Consider the following 18,246-nt stretch of genomic DNA (forward strand, 5'->3'; position numbering starts at 1 on the left):
TCTCAGCAAATGTGGAATGAGAACAAACTTGATTATATCAAGTGATTCAATGAGAATTGGCTAATCAAGAAGAGCATAAATTTCTTTAGGTGGCCAAAGGTAATGCATAGGACTGATTTCTCTCACGAGGTCAATGATTTGATTACTCTTATCAGCCAATTTTGTGGCCTTAAGGAGTCCAATCATTTCGAACCATGGATGTACAAGTTCATCTACCAAATCCTTGAAAGGAAAGAACACATCCACTGGGGAGAGATCATAAGCACAGCGACTTGTGAGCAAATAATTAAGGTAAAGAGCACTCTCTCTTCTAGCATGAATTCTTACCTTGTTTACATCGCTGCAACTATGGGTACTTTTTTTGAACTCTCTACCAAGTGATACAGGGCCTTAGTTGCAATCTAGAACTATGATGGAAACCTCACTCTTACTCAAAGCAAGGACCATTATAGAAGGGTGTAAGATGCCTTCTATGGACATTTCAAATGTCATTTTGATAGAGAGTTTGCAAAGAGAAGAGTATCTGATGAGGCATGGAAGAAAGTAAGTCAATATGGATGTTTGTTTCTATAGTTCCCAACTTCAACATACATGAGTGTTGGCTGCATTGAAGAACCCTACACTCTACCGAGGTATCCCACTAACAAATCATCTTAATGGAATTGGCTAGACAGCTCACGATCGTGCAAGCATACTAGACCACTCAACACAAGCCAGGATTCGGGATCTCCTCCTCAAATCCTTTGCAAATCAGCAAGTATGCAATCACTATAGTGCCTAAAGCCAAGTGTATGGAGAATGAACTTCAGCTAATTACATTGAGGAACTTCAAATCCAAGGCAGATTTTGACTATAGAGGTATGAACTCTAAGATGAAGAGAACATTCACCCATGTTCATCGCATGGAGGATGTTTGGATTCATCTTCGGAGTGAGATAGAAGTGATCAAAGTAGACTAATATAGGCTTACATTGGAGGAGATCATAGATCTACACTTAGCTCCTATTCCATAAGGGCTTAAGGATGATGATATTTTTTGGATCTAGAGTACCATAGCACTCAAATTGTGAAGCTTCATCCTACTCCTATCCAGTGGCAACAAAAGGAATCTACTTCCATATTTGATATATTTAAGGCCATCCTCATGAATACCAACACATGGCTAAAAAGTAAGGGTCTGAAAAGGATAAAGCTAAAAGTTTGTGCGGATTGCAATCATTTTAGTCCTATAGGCCAAAATTCACAAGTTGGAGGTAAAAAAGAAAGATGGTTCTTCTACTTTAGAATAAGAAAAGGAGTCAAAATTGAAAATCAAACAACGAGAGGGTATTTTTCAAGCATCTCATTCTTCTCCAACTTTACCAAAAGCGCAAGATTCAGATGAAAAAGATGAGGTGGTCATCCTTTCACCTCCACAATGGTCAAAAGTCACAGAATCATCTATCCCAAATGAGCCTTTCTTAATCACTTCAGACACCAATGTGGGTTCCCTTTCTACAGTTTTTGTACCCACCATTCCCATCTCGAAAGTGAACGTTTCGACACTACCTATCTCTTTTGTGGCTTCTCCTCTGCCCTCATAGGAAACAACGCGAGAATTTGGAAAATGTTTTTTGAGACCTCTAATTTTCCTACTATCACAGAAGGTCAAGTTTCCCAACTTGATACTTCAGTCGTCAGGTTCAAATTGTTCATGACAATCATTTGAACAAGCACCCATGATACTAATTGTGTAGATATATACATAAATCACGACAGCAAAATACAGTCACGATTAATGTCTGCAATAACAACCATCCTAGTGTCCACTGAGGAAGATCACAGTTTACTAGCATGGTTGAGCAACATTACTGTAAAGAGGAGGAAGATAGAATTGCCACCTAATAATCTTTCTCCTAAAAAGAATAAACCCAAGCTTCCAATACACAAAGCCAAGACTGTCTCACAGATTCTTCCTGATTCTAAGAAGGTCAAATATGCTAAGATCGCAAAGCCCTTGGTAGACAAACCACCTAAAGAGCTTTAGCATTTAGATTACAAGTTCACAAAAAATGAACTTGGAAAGCAGTCACAGTTGGGATGTCAGAGGGATGCACAAGATTTAGTTTCTACCTTGTCTCAACACAATGATGAACTCTAGGAAAGAATGAATCAGGTCATGCTGGAGAATACTCATCTTCATGAGGTTATTCATCAGCATTCTTCACAATCTATTGTCACCACATCTCATTCTAAATAGGTGAACTGAAGAGTTGAAGCAGAAAAGAGTTGGTTCAAGCGAATTGGCATAGAGGGGGTTCAAACCATAAGGAATGCACATAAAGTCCTTGGACATCTTAAATATATTGTCTCCAAGCTCAAAAGTACACACTCTTCCTTCAACCAAGAACTAAAAACCTTGGATGGAGACTTAAGCATCTCGGACAAAATGCTAGAAATGGACATGGATGTCTTGACCACATATGAGAGATCATTTCATCCCCTGAAATGTTTTATGAACATCAGGGGCTCATGGTCAACAAGGTACAGGTAATAAAAGGGGTACTGACAAAGGTGCAAGAAGGCCTTAGAAGTTGCAGTGTTGTTGAAATTGACATAATAGATGACCTTGATCAGATGGAATGCAAAGTGTTCACTAATAATAATAACCTATTGGCAAAGGAAACCATAACTTCAAAATTCACCAATAGACTCAATGCATTATTTGAAGCAAATGATTTTGGGGTTCATATTATAAATAAATTTTCAGCAAAGCACTTGTGGCAATTTATCGAAGAGAATTATCAGGTCGTCAAAAAATGCAATGCCACAGGTATCAAGGTGAATGCAATGGCGCGAAACACAGGAACTCTTGACCTTTCAATCATCCGTGATTGCATCACCAAGTAGAAGGCCTTCGCTGACAATCTGCATGATTGATTCAGCATTTTCTTCATTTTTGTTTAGGTGTATTTTCAGCTTGTAGATTCAGAGGACATGTTGTGTGTAATTTATTTGCATGCAATTGAAATATATGTGCCTTCATTCATGCAATTGAATAAGTCTTCTTTCTTGTTTGACTTAGTCAAGGTGGTTGAGTTTCTGTCACATTTTTCTCCTTTTTCCTCTGACTCCTTTGCCTATATAGGGGAGTGGCTTCTATTGTAAATATCATATTTTTATATGCAAGAGAGCTTTGCAGAATTTGTGCAAATATAAATGTGATTTGTATGTGCATGTTTTAAAGAGAAAGTGAATAAAAGAAGCAATTTGTTCTAAAGTTGTCACTATGATTTGTGTTACTTTCTTTAGTTCATGCAAATCTTGTTAGTATCTGGAGCAAAGTGAATATAAAAATCAATTTGTTTCAAAGTTGTAAATGGAAACGATTGTGGTGGTATAAATTGGAAGTTGTGTATGCAATTTGTATTACTTTATTAGTTCATGCATCTTATTAGAATCAATTACTTTAATGTCTATGTGCTAAAATAACTTATAGATTTGGAACAAAAAATCATCATTTGTGGAAGTCTATGTGCTCGATTTGTGTTGGTGGAATTAGAATTAGAAATCATCTACTTCTGGAAGCCTATGTGCCCCAATAGTATAAGTGTAATCTTATCTTTGAAGAATTATGTAGGAGTCTATGAGCTCCCTATTCATCCTTAGTAAAATAGACATAGATCTAAGCCGGTACACTTACAATCAGCCTGTGAGTTGATTTGAGTTTATCAATATCACTGTTCCAATTGAAAGATAGAAGTGTAGTTGCCCATTACCCGCTCTGTGAGTAAGAGGATCTCTAAACTTTTTCCTTACCTTGAGTTGATCTAGGTAACAATGAGAAGGGAAGCCTTCCCTATAAGGTAGGAGAGACTTTGTCTCACATGTTGTGGCTAGAAGTCATGTTTTGTGATAGAAGTTTTACAAACTGTCAGTTGCAAAATATCCACCCACACTTCGCAAAAACTATTTTCTATAATGTTGGATGAATAATTAATCATAGGATCGCAGATATTGTTTCAATTAACATTTGGCAATTTTCCTAAAGTCTGGTGCTACCATCTCTAAAGGCACTTTATTGCAGCATTGTAAGAATATCAATTGCTGAGAGATCACATCCACATAATTTATCCTAATGTTGTTGTGGACAGAAGTTGGAAAGGAAGCTTGTCAATATCACTGTTGTGGAATGCTGAAGTGACTCCTGACACTGAAGCGTCCTTTCATGCCAAGGTCTAGGAGACTGAGTGTTGCTGCTACAGAGTGTTGGGTTGAGTGATACAAGCTCCTCTCTACATAGTTCATGCCTCTGTGCTGTGAGTTTTGTTTTTGATGGTTATATAATCCGTGACTGTCATTAAGTAGAAATCTTGAGTATATGTGTATGTGTGTGCACGAGTGTGTACATAGCTAAATATGCTTTTAAAACTAATGAATGTTCATGAAATAGATAGTCATTTCCATACTAATAAAATGCAAAAGTACATACAAGTTCAAAAGCACAATATATATATTTCTAATTTCGAGCTCATGCTCATGGTTTCATAAAATTTGGTGTTACCCCCTAATGAACTATTTAATATTTTCGTTGTCCAATATGCAACATAATGCTGTTGGAAGGTTAAGATGCTTAACATGAACATAAATGCATTTCACCTTTTCCGAATTGGACTGTAATCCATATAAAATTCATTTTAAAATCTGTTAGAAATATGGGATGATAGAGTCTTAGGCTTTGACCATTGGGACCATCTTAGGCTTGACATGTAAACACCAGATCAAGGATCATGCATTCAGGAAGTGACAAGAAACAGTGCAAATAGAGAAACCCTTACCACCAGAACCAGAATCAAAATCAAGGTAGTCTTTGGAACGCAAACGATGATCAAATCCTGGCAAAGGAATAAAGTAACCAACCCGACTAGCAACAGCCAAAACTACCGTCACAAATAATCTGCGCCGGATTTCACTCTTGAAAAATGATTCTGCTGCACTGTTTAATACTGAACCCAATCTGACCAACCCTAAGTATTTATTCTTAAACTTCTTTGATTTGTTGATCAATGTTCCCTCAAAATTATTATCAGACTGCGAGGAATGTGGATGTGAACTGGTTCTGCCTTCAAACATATCTACAGAAGTTACAGAATTAGGTATCTCTTGTAATGAAGCCAAATCCAGCTGTGAATTTTCATCTCTAGAGCCCAAACACTGGAGGACAAAGCTTTTTTTTGAATTGAAGGTTGACTGCTGCTGCAATTGTTGACCTCTCTGAAAAGCCCATTTCATTGATGACGGTGAAAATCTTCCCTTGAAAGATTCTGTTCGGATTGATAATTGTTGGCGACAAAATGATTGTAAAACAATTTTTTTATCCTTTGTTGATATCTGGATTGCACCTACACCAGACTATACTGTCAGATTTCCTTTGCAAACCATTACATGAGATTCAAAATAAACATTAGGTTCCATGAAAAATCAGCATTCAGCAATGTCAAAACTATTATATGCTACTCGTACTTATTGATATAACAAATCTTTATTTGACTTAGAAAGATCGATATCACTTTTATTGCTAATAAATCTATTTCAAATCTACTGCAAATGATACTTTGGTCAAATTATACTCAACAATACTCAACAATATCAATGCCATGAAGAAAACAGTAAGCAAGACCTTGAACTTTTGATAAGAATGGTCATTTCTCTCGCATTGTGATGTCCTCTTCTCTATCAGCTGTCATTAGTGCTTTCTGATAACTTGGATGTTATGTACCTATACCCATCGTAATAGTACAAGGGTATAGTTAGGTTATGAGTCCTATGATCTGTGTACACACGTTCTGATGAGTGACATTTAGGAAAAATTGTTAGTAGTATGTAGGAAAAATGTCTACACTTATTTTGCTGTTATCAGGTGGCACAAGATTTATACATTAGGTATTTGATAGTGGATTGCATCTTTCCATACAGTGAAATCATGCCTATAAGATTGAGCTCATTGTCAATTGATATGTTAGTACCCTCATATATCATGCACTTTTTGACATTTTCTCATATTTGGCCTATTTGCATTCAGCTATTTAGTCTCTTAAAGTCATATTAGCACGGTACTTTTGGCTTGGAAATATTTAACAAATCCAGTTAAAAAAAATTGTTCTAGAAGAAATTGGCCCTCTATTGTGGCTTTGCAATTCAATTATCAATACCTTTATATTGGTAGGGCAGCAATGCTATTTGGTGGCCATAAAAAATGTTCAAGCTAAAGAAGTACTAGGAAAGATGAACTAGAAAAACCAAGTGTTTTACCACTGAGTATCACCTAGTTGCTAAGTTGCTACTATGGGTACAGAAGCAGGCTCAAATTGATTTGGGTAAGGCAAGAAAGGACATAGTTGTCGATATATACAGGAATTAAATTGTATAGCTTGATGCTTGATACTAAAATAAGTTAAAAAATAGAATTGAAAATACATTTCATTACTCAATGTGTGTGCCTGTATGTGTATGTATATGTATGTGTGATTGTGTGTACATATGCATGTGTGTGTGTGCATACTTCATGAATCATGTGTAATTTTGCAAATATCATATATCTACATTTTACTATTTGAAATTTTATAAATATCATATATCTACATTTTACCATTTGAAATTTTATACTGATAAGGTAGTTGATAATTCTTATTCCTTATTACAACTTGATATTATCATTTCATATATTGATATGTCAAACTCAGGAACCAAATCATGTAAAACTTAAATTCTAAATATATTCAATAATTTGTATCTTCCAAATCCTCCCCATCAAAAGCATCCATAAAAAAGTCATCAATTGATTTGACTTTAACTTATTTGAGCAATGAGCAATAGCAATGTCACTCCCACCAACCACATGAACATCATGCGTAAAAGCTTTGTCATCGTATAAACCAACTTTAGCAAGCTCTAAACTAAATGCAACTAATTTGGCACACTGAAGGTTGTATCCTAATTCTTCATTGACCATTCCTTGTAGTCAACTTCCTTATGTAATTAGGAAGTGCAAATTGGGATTAACAAAGATTAATTGTGCTTAAGTGATTGTGTTCCAATTCCACTCAGCAGCAGAGGAACTTGCAACCTATTGAAGTAAGAAAACCCTTCAAATTTTCATATAACAATGGATCCTTCAAATATGATGATTAGATTTGTTGAAACTAGTGTTACCAAACTTCACAAGTCACAAGGCAATTGACCCTAAACAGGTTTGGATGTCTCAGTAGCTAAGCACTTATTGGACTTGGTGGGTCCAATGGGAAAAACCCCGAGCCCATTTACAGAAGTAGCCATTAGAGTAAAGAAAGCAATTCACTCAAATCAAAGTGTCTTATATTTGTCACCTGCACTAAAAGCAAATTCATTTCATTTTCAAGCTAGAAGAGAAGGGAAAAGGAGAGTTTTGAGCTAAAAATGGATTGCATTAGAGGGAAATCAACAAGAGAATTTAGCAAAAATTGATGGTTGAATCACATTTGGGCAAGTCTATAGCTACTTTTGGTGTATCTAGAGGATTCTACAAAGGATTGGGAAGAGCTCACCATTGATTTCAAGCAAGAGTTGAAAGATAAGTTTGTAATTTTAAGGTACTTGTTTCTTACTGAAAACCTCATTTCTCTTTTACATTTCTTTTTTCTATTTTTCTATTTTGTTGTAGTGGACCAAAGAACAAACCCTAGTTGTGTTAAATATTTAACCAAACCCTAGTAAATTTTTAGTTTTGTGGTTGCAAAAACTAGATTTATTTGTATTGATTTAATTATTAAACAGAGAAGTTAATCACCTTTTCTATCTATATGGTATTGTGGCATACTTCAGATATAAAAATTGTCTTTGGTACAATATCAGCCAAGGCCCAAAACTCCCATTAGAAGGGACACTAATTGGAAACATGACATCACTATCAGAAAGGAAGAAGAGATAACTTGCTTTCATTAAAAAACAAACTTTGCATGCAAGAGGCATTGAAGTAGTAAATAGCATCTTGCATGTAAACCATGTTCAGATGCTAAACCATGCCAAGAAATGTCTATTGAAGTTAGGCATGAAGTGCAAGTTAAATTTAGAAACCTTAAACAACAAAATGAACTTAAACAAAATATTATTGATTGGAACATTTCAATGGTATCAGAGCTAGTGATTTTGCTAGAAGGTGGATGTGTGACAAGCTAACTGTGTATCAAAGAAGAATATATTGCTCCCTAATTAAAATGGAAGATCGCACACCCAACAATCCTATACAAGACCAGTGATATTAACTTTTCCCTGAAAGAACAAACTGCAAGAGGATCAACCACCCTCGTTGGCTGAGATGAAAAACTAATTCAAAAAAGATTGTATTAATGGAGCATTCAGATGAGATTTAACTCAGACAATGCACGGATTTGAGGATTATTAGATGCCTAACTCGATTGGCTTATAGAGTAAACTCAAAATTGACCAAACAACAAGATTGTATTATCCACTAATAGTGGCATACCATTCATAAACACAAGTAGCATAGAAACATATAACACGTAAATGGTAGAATGATATGTCTGTTCCTTACACAATAGTCTCTAACATTCATAATACTAACTTTGTTTCGACATGAGTAGATATAGACCTGACCATTGGTTAAGCCCCACAACCATCGATAATTGATGATGTTTCAAAACAATCATTTATTATATGACCCAACCTGCTAACAACAATATTATATAACCTAAATAGTGTCTACATCACCCCCCCCAAACAAAATTTGTTGTCTTCTAGATGACACAAACCAAAAAGATATGAACTAGAAAAATATTACTGAGAGGGACGAGTGGGAGTACCTAGAACTGGAAAGGCTACTTGATTGTTATTGCAAACAGTGGAAGCATTGGTTGGCTGCCATCTCTAGTTGCCTCGCTTCATAAACCATGTTGGCTACTTCCATGAGCTACTTCCTGAACTTCTCCAATTCTTTGTCTATTCCTTTCTTCATCTGTTCCAGCTTCACTGCCTGCCCTGTCGTTTGTGAATTCTTTTGACCTATTTTCTCCTAATGCTGGTTGAGTGCCTCCTATAAGGTAGTTACTCTAGACTGTATTGTGTTAATTGTGTGGCTTTTTGGTGCCAACTCAATATAAGCTTTCTTGTGTTGCTCCACGTTTGTATGGCCTTCCCTTTGGTTGTGTTAGCCTTCTTCAATGCAACAATAACTTGATTATGGCAAAGTAGTAGCTCTTGAAAACAACTTTCTATGTTGTAGAATGTCTAGAGGGCTCCTTCATGGTGACTACCTATTGGCAACGATGAAGGTTGCCTGGTTGCTATCAGGTCCTCATTTTCTACATGCGACCAATCCTAAGTTGTAAAATATTTTGTAAATTCTTGGTGTCATTCTTCCTTCATGAGTTTTAAAAGCCTTTCTACCATCACTCTGTTTCAGCCAACTTCTATGCCCTTCGTAGCTGCTCCCATATGGACCATAAAGTGAGCCACCTCTCACCCATATTTCTAGAGGGTGCCCGTAAGATCATCACAAACCGGCCAAACAAGTTGTAACACAACGCTGTATCCTCTACTCGCATTCATTCCCTCTCTGAGCATGCTACATGGGGTGTCTAAGTATTCATTGCCTAAGCATCCATCGCCCCTGCCTAAGATTCTTCTAATCCCTCTTGTCTCTCATTATTGGCATTGTTTATCACAATGCCAACCTCTTGTGCCTACTCAAGCAGTGCAAGTGTACGCTTAGGAGACTTTGTAGATGTATCAACGACCACTCCAAGTAATTGCAACTAGTTATCAGTGGAGACACGTATAGCCCCTTCCTCGATCACTTTAGGTTGATCATCCTCGACTATTCCCTTAGTTGGTAGTGTAAGAAGTAGCCCTTCTTCCTTGCTGGTCGCGCCTATCAATATTCTTCCTGTGAGTGTTTGTCTCAGCAACATTGGGGGTTGCATACTAACACCTGTGGGGTAGGAGTCATGTTAAACACATCTACCTTTTCATCTAAATCATCCTCCCCGCCACCTATAGTTGTCATGGTAACTTCTACCAAGCCATCACTCGTTGGGACACCATCTTAATGGCATCTATCTCTTCCTCTTCCTTGTTTTTATCAAATGACTCTTCAACCTAGCGCACCATCTCCTAATGTGGTCTTTTCCTGCTTGATGGGTCAACTCCTATCATTATGTCAATGTGGGTCCAATAGAAAATTGGTGGCATCACAGGTACCGTGCAACTAAGTGGTTTCCAAGTGCCCCATTCTTTTGCTAGCACTTGTGTCTGTATGACATCTAGATAGAGGCCAATAGCATGATATGATATGCAAAAGGCCCTATGTTCCAGATTGAAAAACTCCCTTATTCCATCTGAAAGTACATTGCCCAATTATACACTTTTCACATACTTACTCCTTCCATAAGATTTATTTGCCACACCACTATGTGTATGTCCAACACCTAACTGGCACCCATGAGATGGCTTTTAATAACATCAAGAATAAACTTCCAAGTGGCAATGGCAAAGAATGTCTTCTTCACCCCACGACTGCTAGTGTTGCTCCATAGAATGTTTCATTCTTTCTCAGACAAGTTATTTTACTAAGTCGAGGAGGTGATTCTTCTACTCTGTTGGTAACTTCTTTGGTGGTTTCCTCAATACTATGGCCCCATCAATTAGTATGTTGAATACCCTACTGAATTTTGCCGCCTAGAAGGATATGGTAACTGTTCTTTGTCCTTGATATGGTATGGTGCTCTGGTGAGAGAGTTGATCATAACAAGTCAGCATTGCTCTCAAGACCTATTTGAATTCTCTGAAATTGAATATGGGCATTTGTATGGCTTTGCCAACCTTTGCATGCCTAAATACCTGTTTCATCTCATCCTAAATAACTCTCCAAGCTCGATGCCAATCGTTTCCTACCACTGTCTTAGCTCTAAAGGATGAAGGTTGTGTCTTCCTTTGTACCATCGGTTGTCTTCCCTTTTTGTTTCATTTTTTTCTTTTTCATACTTTTCTTTTAGCTGTTCAAATTGATCCATTAGAGTCTTCTACACCAGCTTGCATCTGCATATTGGAGGGTCAATCTGGGCATATTTCAGATTGTCATTTTTCATCTAGAGGCCACGTTTGGGTATTGCTAACATCTACAGCCATTGCCAAAGCTGAGATATCAATCTTGGAGGAGGGAAGTTATTTCTCTAGTGCCTGCGATTCATATTCAGGAGGCTGCGAATTATTAAGGGCTGGAAATGCACAGCACAAGGCCTGCGTTCCATATTTCTTGGCATTGCAAAACTGTTATAACAGGTCTGCATGTTCAGTTTGAGGGTCTTGGTCTACATTATAAGCTTGCGATCTGATGTTTTGGAGCCAGCAGTTTGCCAAAGGCTGCCATTATCATAGAATTGAGCAATGATCAGTGAAAGAGAAGAGTGCATATGCTATAAAAATCAGGTGCCATTAGTTGCATTTGTAAATTTCAGTTTTTCTAGAAGTTCAATAAAATTGCATGGTGGAATTTCAGTATCAATTGTCCAACTTGATATTTCCTTCAATTGTATTTGCACATTTCATCAAATAAATGTGAAATTCAGTATTTCTTCGGTGCATGATATATATTTTCAAAATAACTATCTTTGCAAGGTTTTGGTGTTAAATTGTATATTCAAATTACTAGCAACAAGAATGCAAGGGGCACATATAAATCTGAATATTCATAACATAGACAAGGAATCAGCAGAAACAAAGATAAGATTTCATGCATATTGCTAGTTTGATAGTTGACTCAGGTGAGGGACATTACATTGAAGGTTTACTGAGAACAGTCACAGATTGAAGGCCTGCAGATTTCAAAGGCACAGATCAGAGGCTTATCATAACATTCATGGATCTGGAATATAGTTTGCATGCATACATCAGTGGAGATCATGCAAACCAACACAGACCTCATTCAGATTCTGATCAAAATATCATCTGATCATCAGAGACTCGCCTGTGCACATTGTAAGTGGATATCAAACAGTATCCGCAACTCACAATGTGGACAACAATTGTTAGTAGGCCAATAGTTCATGATTGCCAGGCATTTCTGATTGTAATCACATTCTGATATATAATTGATCTCTGATTCATGGCTTGAATTTCGTCAATTTTCTATCTTTGTCGATTTTTATTGCTTGGGCCATTTCAGTCTCATCGGCCCTTTCCAGAGGTACATATCCACACATACCTGACAATTTTTTGAATTTGTTGACATGCTTAACTTCCATCTAGCATGCCTAAGTCTACCTATAAATTGCAATTTCCTTCATTTTACATTAAATTTCTCTATTGTGAGGCATTCATTTAAACACAATGTGCACACATACAGTCATTGATAATGTCTTTTTGAAGTGAAAAGTAAATTCGCTATGTAATTTAAACAGTGTTCTATAAACTTGAAGGGAGGAGTGAATTCACTGTGTAATTAAAAACATGCTTTAAACATTTGAGAAGAAAAGTAAATTCATCTGGACAGCCCAAAAAAAGGCTATTACAGAAAAAGACCAAACCCCTGTTGTCCATCAGAGGTGATTCCATCCAAGACATATATTTGTGCTAATTTGTTGAAGAAATTATTTAGAAATTGATCAACAAAACCAAGGTTCATATTTGTGCTAACTTATTGAAGAATTTATTGAAGACTTGATCAACAAGTACTGGATCAGTTGAGTCTTTGCAAGCAAATTTGTTTGCTGTGCCTAGCTTCCACACTTGCTTCAAATCATTATCAAGAAGGTTTTAGCATTTGTCGAGAAATTTCCAAGCATCTATTACCATAAGAATTTCTTATAGGATCAATATTGGCTGAATCCATCCTTGCAGTAGCAGCAAATGCTGCAGAAGCAACCCAAGTTTCACAGCCTTTAAGGATTTCATAAACCCTCATCTAAATAAGTAGGCCTGCACCATGTTATTGATTTCTATATCTAAGTTGATTAGTTGATTGGTTCACGGATATTTACAATTCCACATTAACACTATACATAGAATAATGCATAAAACAATGCCTGGAGTATACATGTATCTATCTCATAGCTCTTTGCTCTGTGTACTGTTGTTTGGATCTTATTGATTCACATATTCCCATTCTTATCTGAATATGTTTCACATCCTCTTTGCATGAGCTTTCTTTATACACTGTCCTTGAAACTCTAGAACCCAAAACAATAATCTGATAACATGAGTTTTCACCATCTAAGATCAACATAGTAATCAAAAATCCTATCAATAATGGAATTTATCCTTCAATCTAACTGTGATAACCCTAGTTTGAAGCCTGCAATCTTCAATCTGTTTTCTGTGTGATGTTGACTCATCCCCCATATGTAACTCTTAACTCCATTACAAAGTGGTTGCTTGTTGTATATTGATGAACTTTCTTCTCTAAAACCTCACGGTTGAACCTCTGAAGATGTCAGAATATTCTGCTCTTGGCTTACAAAAACACCAACATTCCCTTGAGCATTTTTCTAGAAAGATGGGATACAAGTCAATATCAACAAGACAAAAATGATGGTTTTCTCGAATAAAAGAAAGCAGAACTAGCATAAGTTTCACGAAGTTAATACTCTTAAAGAAGTGTCAGATTAAAAACTTCTCGGAATTGACTTCAAAAAAACATTTAAGTTGAGACGGGTGCAGAAAGAAGTGCATTTTGGGAGGTTGAGAAGTGTTTTATGCTTTCCCAAATAACTGTAGAGAGGCAGTGCTATAGGATTGGAAAACTACCCTAACTCTCTTTGAACTTTTAGTGGTTCCAGTTGTTCTCTATGGATGTGAACTGTGGGCCAGCAGAATTTCTGATTTTAGAGGGAAGAAAATTCAAAAACGGTTGATTTCACACAAGTTCAAAATGAAAAGTTTAGTTGCTTATCATGTCGAGTTAGGTGGGGGCTGCTTCTATCAAACCAATTGCGATGGTGTGACTCATAAGATATCTAAAAAGAATTGAGCAAATGGATGAGGGTAGATGGCCTATGGTTGTCTTTGGCAACACTTTGTGCAAAAGAAAGAAGACTTGGATACGGTAAAACAACAAACAGTTTTTTTTTTTTAAACATTTACTTGAACTCATGCCCCACAAATAGTAAGAGATAAAGGTCTTTGTTATGAATGAATATTACAAGCATTCTCAGAATAAAGCATTAACAAGAAAGAGAGAGTACAATATTGCAGAGTTTAATCCAACTTGTAATCATCATCAAAAAGATTGCATTGGTATCAATATCTCTTGAGAGCCAATATTCTTATTGCTCAGTTAAGAACCAACTCTCTTTAACTTCACTGTAAAACCAGGCATTGCAAAAGATCTAAAAAAAACTTGGGAGGAGTGTGTTTTTTGCACCTTCAGAAAAGTGGAAACAGAGAAACAATTAATTTTAGAGTGTGATGCCTTCAAGAAAAGCCGAAGCAGTTTTGAGACTCTATTGACAGCGAACTCTGGATAAATCTATTCTAAAAACGGACTATCAGCTAGGGACACTCATCACCAAGTTGCACAAGAAAAAAGCCGAAATGCAGAAATCAATGTGTGAAGCCAACTGTCCCATAGGCTATCTTTAGCCTCATGGACATTAAAATATTTTATTTCTTTCTTTCTTTCAATATATCTCAAAATGCATGTCTTTTACCTGTGCATGCTTCCATACTTCTCTAGAAATTAGTCTAGTGTACAACTGCTAAGCGTATATCACCAAAACATCAATTTGACGGATTTATAGCATTCAAAAAGCTAATTTGTTAAAAAAATCAAAACAGAAGAAAAAATGCACTGCCGAGAAGTGGAACTCGCAAAGAAACTAAAATTGAGAGCCGAGGAATTGAAAGAATTTGGCTGACCATAGAAAGAAGGAGAAAGCATTTGTGTTTGCGTGCGTCCTGTGAATCGGGGGCCATGACTGCCATGACTGAAGCACAGCGGACTTATAGCCTGTGACATTTTTTCCCCTTCTTTTGAATGCCTCAGAATCTATCTCTCAGAATCTCTCTCTCCGCTTTCTTCTCTTTCCAACCATTATACACCGGGAAGTATTTTCACTTGTTCACAACTTTAAAATTTAGAAAAAAAACAAGTATTTCACTTGATAAGAAATTCGGAGATATTACTTATCCACTTCTCCCGTAGGTTCTCCCTATCAGTCTCAAACTTTTGGTAGTACTATTAGAAATTTGGACGTCCATGCCATTGCCTTGTTCGATTTCTTATTACTAGCAATCGCAGCTTAGTGTGTAATAGGAAAATATGAAAAGTCAATTAAACATTTGTCATTTTGATCTTATTCCACTCATCTTCTCTATTTGTTCACTACCAATATATCCCCCCTTGGCTCCTCTATGTATCCCTCTCTTCTCCATATCTCATTTCTTCTCAATCTTCACCTCTCTCAATGCTTTGAAAAGAATTGTACAATATTCATGATAGGTTATATTTAATGGCATGCCATGTTAAGAACCTTTAAATATGTCAAGTAAGTTGGAATATTCTTTGATTCATTGAATCTAACTATGATTCGCAATTATAAATTGTATGCATGAGAAGTGAATTTCTTTATGTTAATTGTGGTTTGCATTTCAATAATATTATTTTTTGCAAATTCAAAGAATTTGTTGTAATGGTACGCCATATTTGACCATTGTCAATTCCATATTCTAGATCCTCATCATCGTATAAAAATCACACATCTACATTATTTGTAATAAACTAGGATTCACTGTTATAAATTTTAGGCATGTGAAGTGAATTGACATATGTTTATTGTGGTTTGCATTTCAATAAAATTATTTTTTACAAATTCAAAGAATGTGTGGTAAATGGTAGGTTATATTTGAGCATTGTCAATCCGATATTCTAGATCCCCATCATCGCATGAAAATTGGACATCAACATTATTTATCAATGTTTACTTCCTTTTCTTATTGAGTAGCTGAATTTTGTCATCTAAAAAAATTGTCAATATTATATGCGATGGGTACAACTATGGGGTCTTAAAGGTCAATGGTTGAGTCCCTAAGCAAATTATGTATTGGATTGGTCATTGTTTGTCATAGTGCACATGTTATCTTTATTTTTTGAAAAAAAATAGATAATTAAATATAGATCTCTCTCTTGCAAAAATCTCCTTCTCCCTATATCTTTATTCTCATTGTGTCTTTCTCTCTCTCCTTTATCTCTCACTTGATTGACCTAATTTGTAAAATTATGTCTCTCTATGTCTCTTTGTTTTTTATAATATCTCCTTGTTTGACCATTTGTTTATATTTTCCTCTCTCTCTCTCTCTCTCTCTCTCTCTCTCTCTCTCTCTCTCTCTCTCTCTCTATATATATATATATATATATCCTTTTTTTTCTCTTTATCTCTTCATCGCTATTTTTTTTTATTGATTACCTCTTCCTTGTCATCTCCTTAAATTTATGTCTCTTGTCACTTATCTTCTTATATATCTCTATCTCCTCCTCTCTTCTCAATATCTCTACATCTCCATACATTTTCCCCATCTCTTGCTCTATCTTTATCTCTACCTTGTTATCTCTCCATATCCCTCTACCCTATACATCTCCCTCTCTCTTTATCTCTTTGTCTCTCCCTCCCTTATTCTCTCTTCTTTATATATTTATACCTTCCATCTCCACTCTCTCCTTCTCAATTTCATATCCCTCATTAGTGCCCTTGGAAATCATTATTCTGGGAAAATTTAAAGGAATAATGAACATGTACGGAACAAATAGTGCTCAAGAGTTTGGAATTTGTATGTTAAGAGAAGAATGTTGAAAACTACATAAACTATAATGAATATTTTTACCTGTATACAATTTTTTCAATATAATGCTACAAGATGAAAACTCACAAACACTATTATAAACATTATGAACAAATGTACATATCAAAACTATAGAAGAAAGATGTGTTACATTGAATGGAATAGACATATTCTTTCTTATACAAAAGTTCACATTTTCCTTATCTATTTTAGTCATATATTGCCTTATGTATTCATACCATCCTTTGGATTTTTGTCAAAAAATTGTAATAACTACATCTATTTTAATACATGCTTGTAGATGCAAACTTATGCTTGTTGTCATCTTTGTTGTAAACAAATATAAGCTTTATAAAAATTGACAAAACGTATGATACATAGTATGGAGTGGACACGTAATTACATATATAAAAGTTACATTTCACATATCTATCTTAATTGTATCCTTCATCGTGTATTTATATTATAAAATTCTTACATGACATGTTTAAGTATTACTTTCACTCATTTCCTTGATATTGGGAAGCAGAATACTAATTTTCACAATAAAGTCTATTGAGGTTGTGTAATTTGACTTTATCATAGTTTTTTTGTTTTGATCAGTTGACTTTATCATAGTTTAACTCATTATATGCACCCTTATTTTCTTTATGATTTGACATGGATGCAAGATGGTATACATATGAAAAATAGTCAAGAAGTGGAGGAGTGGCTAGGAGTGTTGAGGGAATAGCGAAACATTTTTAGTTCCTAAATATTGGGGGAATGTTTTAATCAGCTTGTCAATCAACTCATTTCCAAGCGAGGCTCCACAATAGTAAATGTGTAAGTGTTCACAAATCCTACTTCACAACAAGAGGTGATTTGATCATGAACAAAATGAATGCAGAACAATTGTGAGATAATATATCAATGTACTTGTCCACATTGACAAGCATCAAGGCCAACTCAAATTTTTGCACCAAAATCATAGTGAGCCCTTGGAAACTCCACTAACTTTGTAGAAAAATCCAATAGACATGAAATAATGGTACAATGCACAAAGTAAAGTCCTTTTCAAGATCACTACTCTACATAAACCCTGCCACTGTTGCAATGTGATTTCTGTGAGTGGAAACCACTCCTTTGTTCTTCCCCATTGTCCCTGAAAAAGGTAGTCAAGTGTAGAAACATAACCAATCATTTGCAGTTGGGTATGTTTTAAGTGTGAGAATGACAAGTAGTTGGGTCACATGGGCTATGTGAGTGAATATTGAGGGGATTTGATTTGAACCCATGACCTACCTTTGTATCTTAGCCTCGATGTTGAGCAAATTGGTAGTGGTTACAATGGCTCTAATGGGGACTATGGCCAAATATACATAGAAAATGTAAATGGCATTAGGAAAAATAACAAGCAAAATGTCAGACTTTTGAATCCCTAGGCATTCTAGACCCATT

General features: G+C 35.8%; 1 protein-coding gene across 1 annotated transcript in view; it reads right to left on the reverse strand.

The window, feature by feature from the left end:
• SCY2 (SecY protein transport family protein) overlaps nt 1-15,224 on the reverse strand; it is a 220,143-nt gene extending 204,919 nt beyond the window's left edge. Inside the window, exons 1-2 of the mRNA XM_089820529.1 lie at nt 14,887-15,224; nt 4,818-5,381 (exon numbers count right to left, since the gene is read on the reverse strand). Of these exons, the coding sequence (XP_089676655.1) occupies nt 4,818-5,381; nt 14,887-14,986 (664 nt within the window). The 5' untranslated portion in view covers nt 14,987-15,224. The remainder of the gene's footprint in view (nt 1-4,817; nt 5,382-14,886) is intronic.
• Between the last annotated feature and the right edge of the window lie 3,022 nt (nt 15,225-18,246).

This window comes from Cupressus sempervirens, chromosome 3 (genome assembly GCF_028749045.1).
Source record: "Cupressus sempervirens isolate cs-2001-9-10 chromosome 3, ASM2874904v1, whole genome shotgun sequence".
NCBI classification, from domain to species: domain Eukaryota; kingdom Viridiplantae; phylum Streptophyta; class Pinopsida; order Cupressales; family Cupressaceae; genus Cupressus; species Cupressus sempervirens.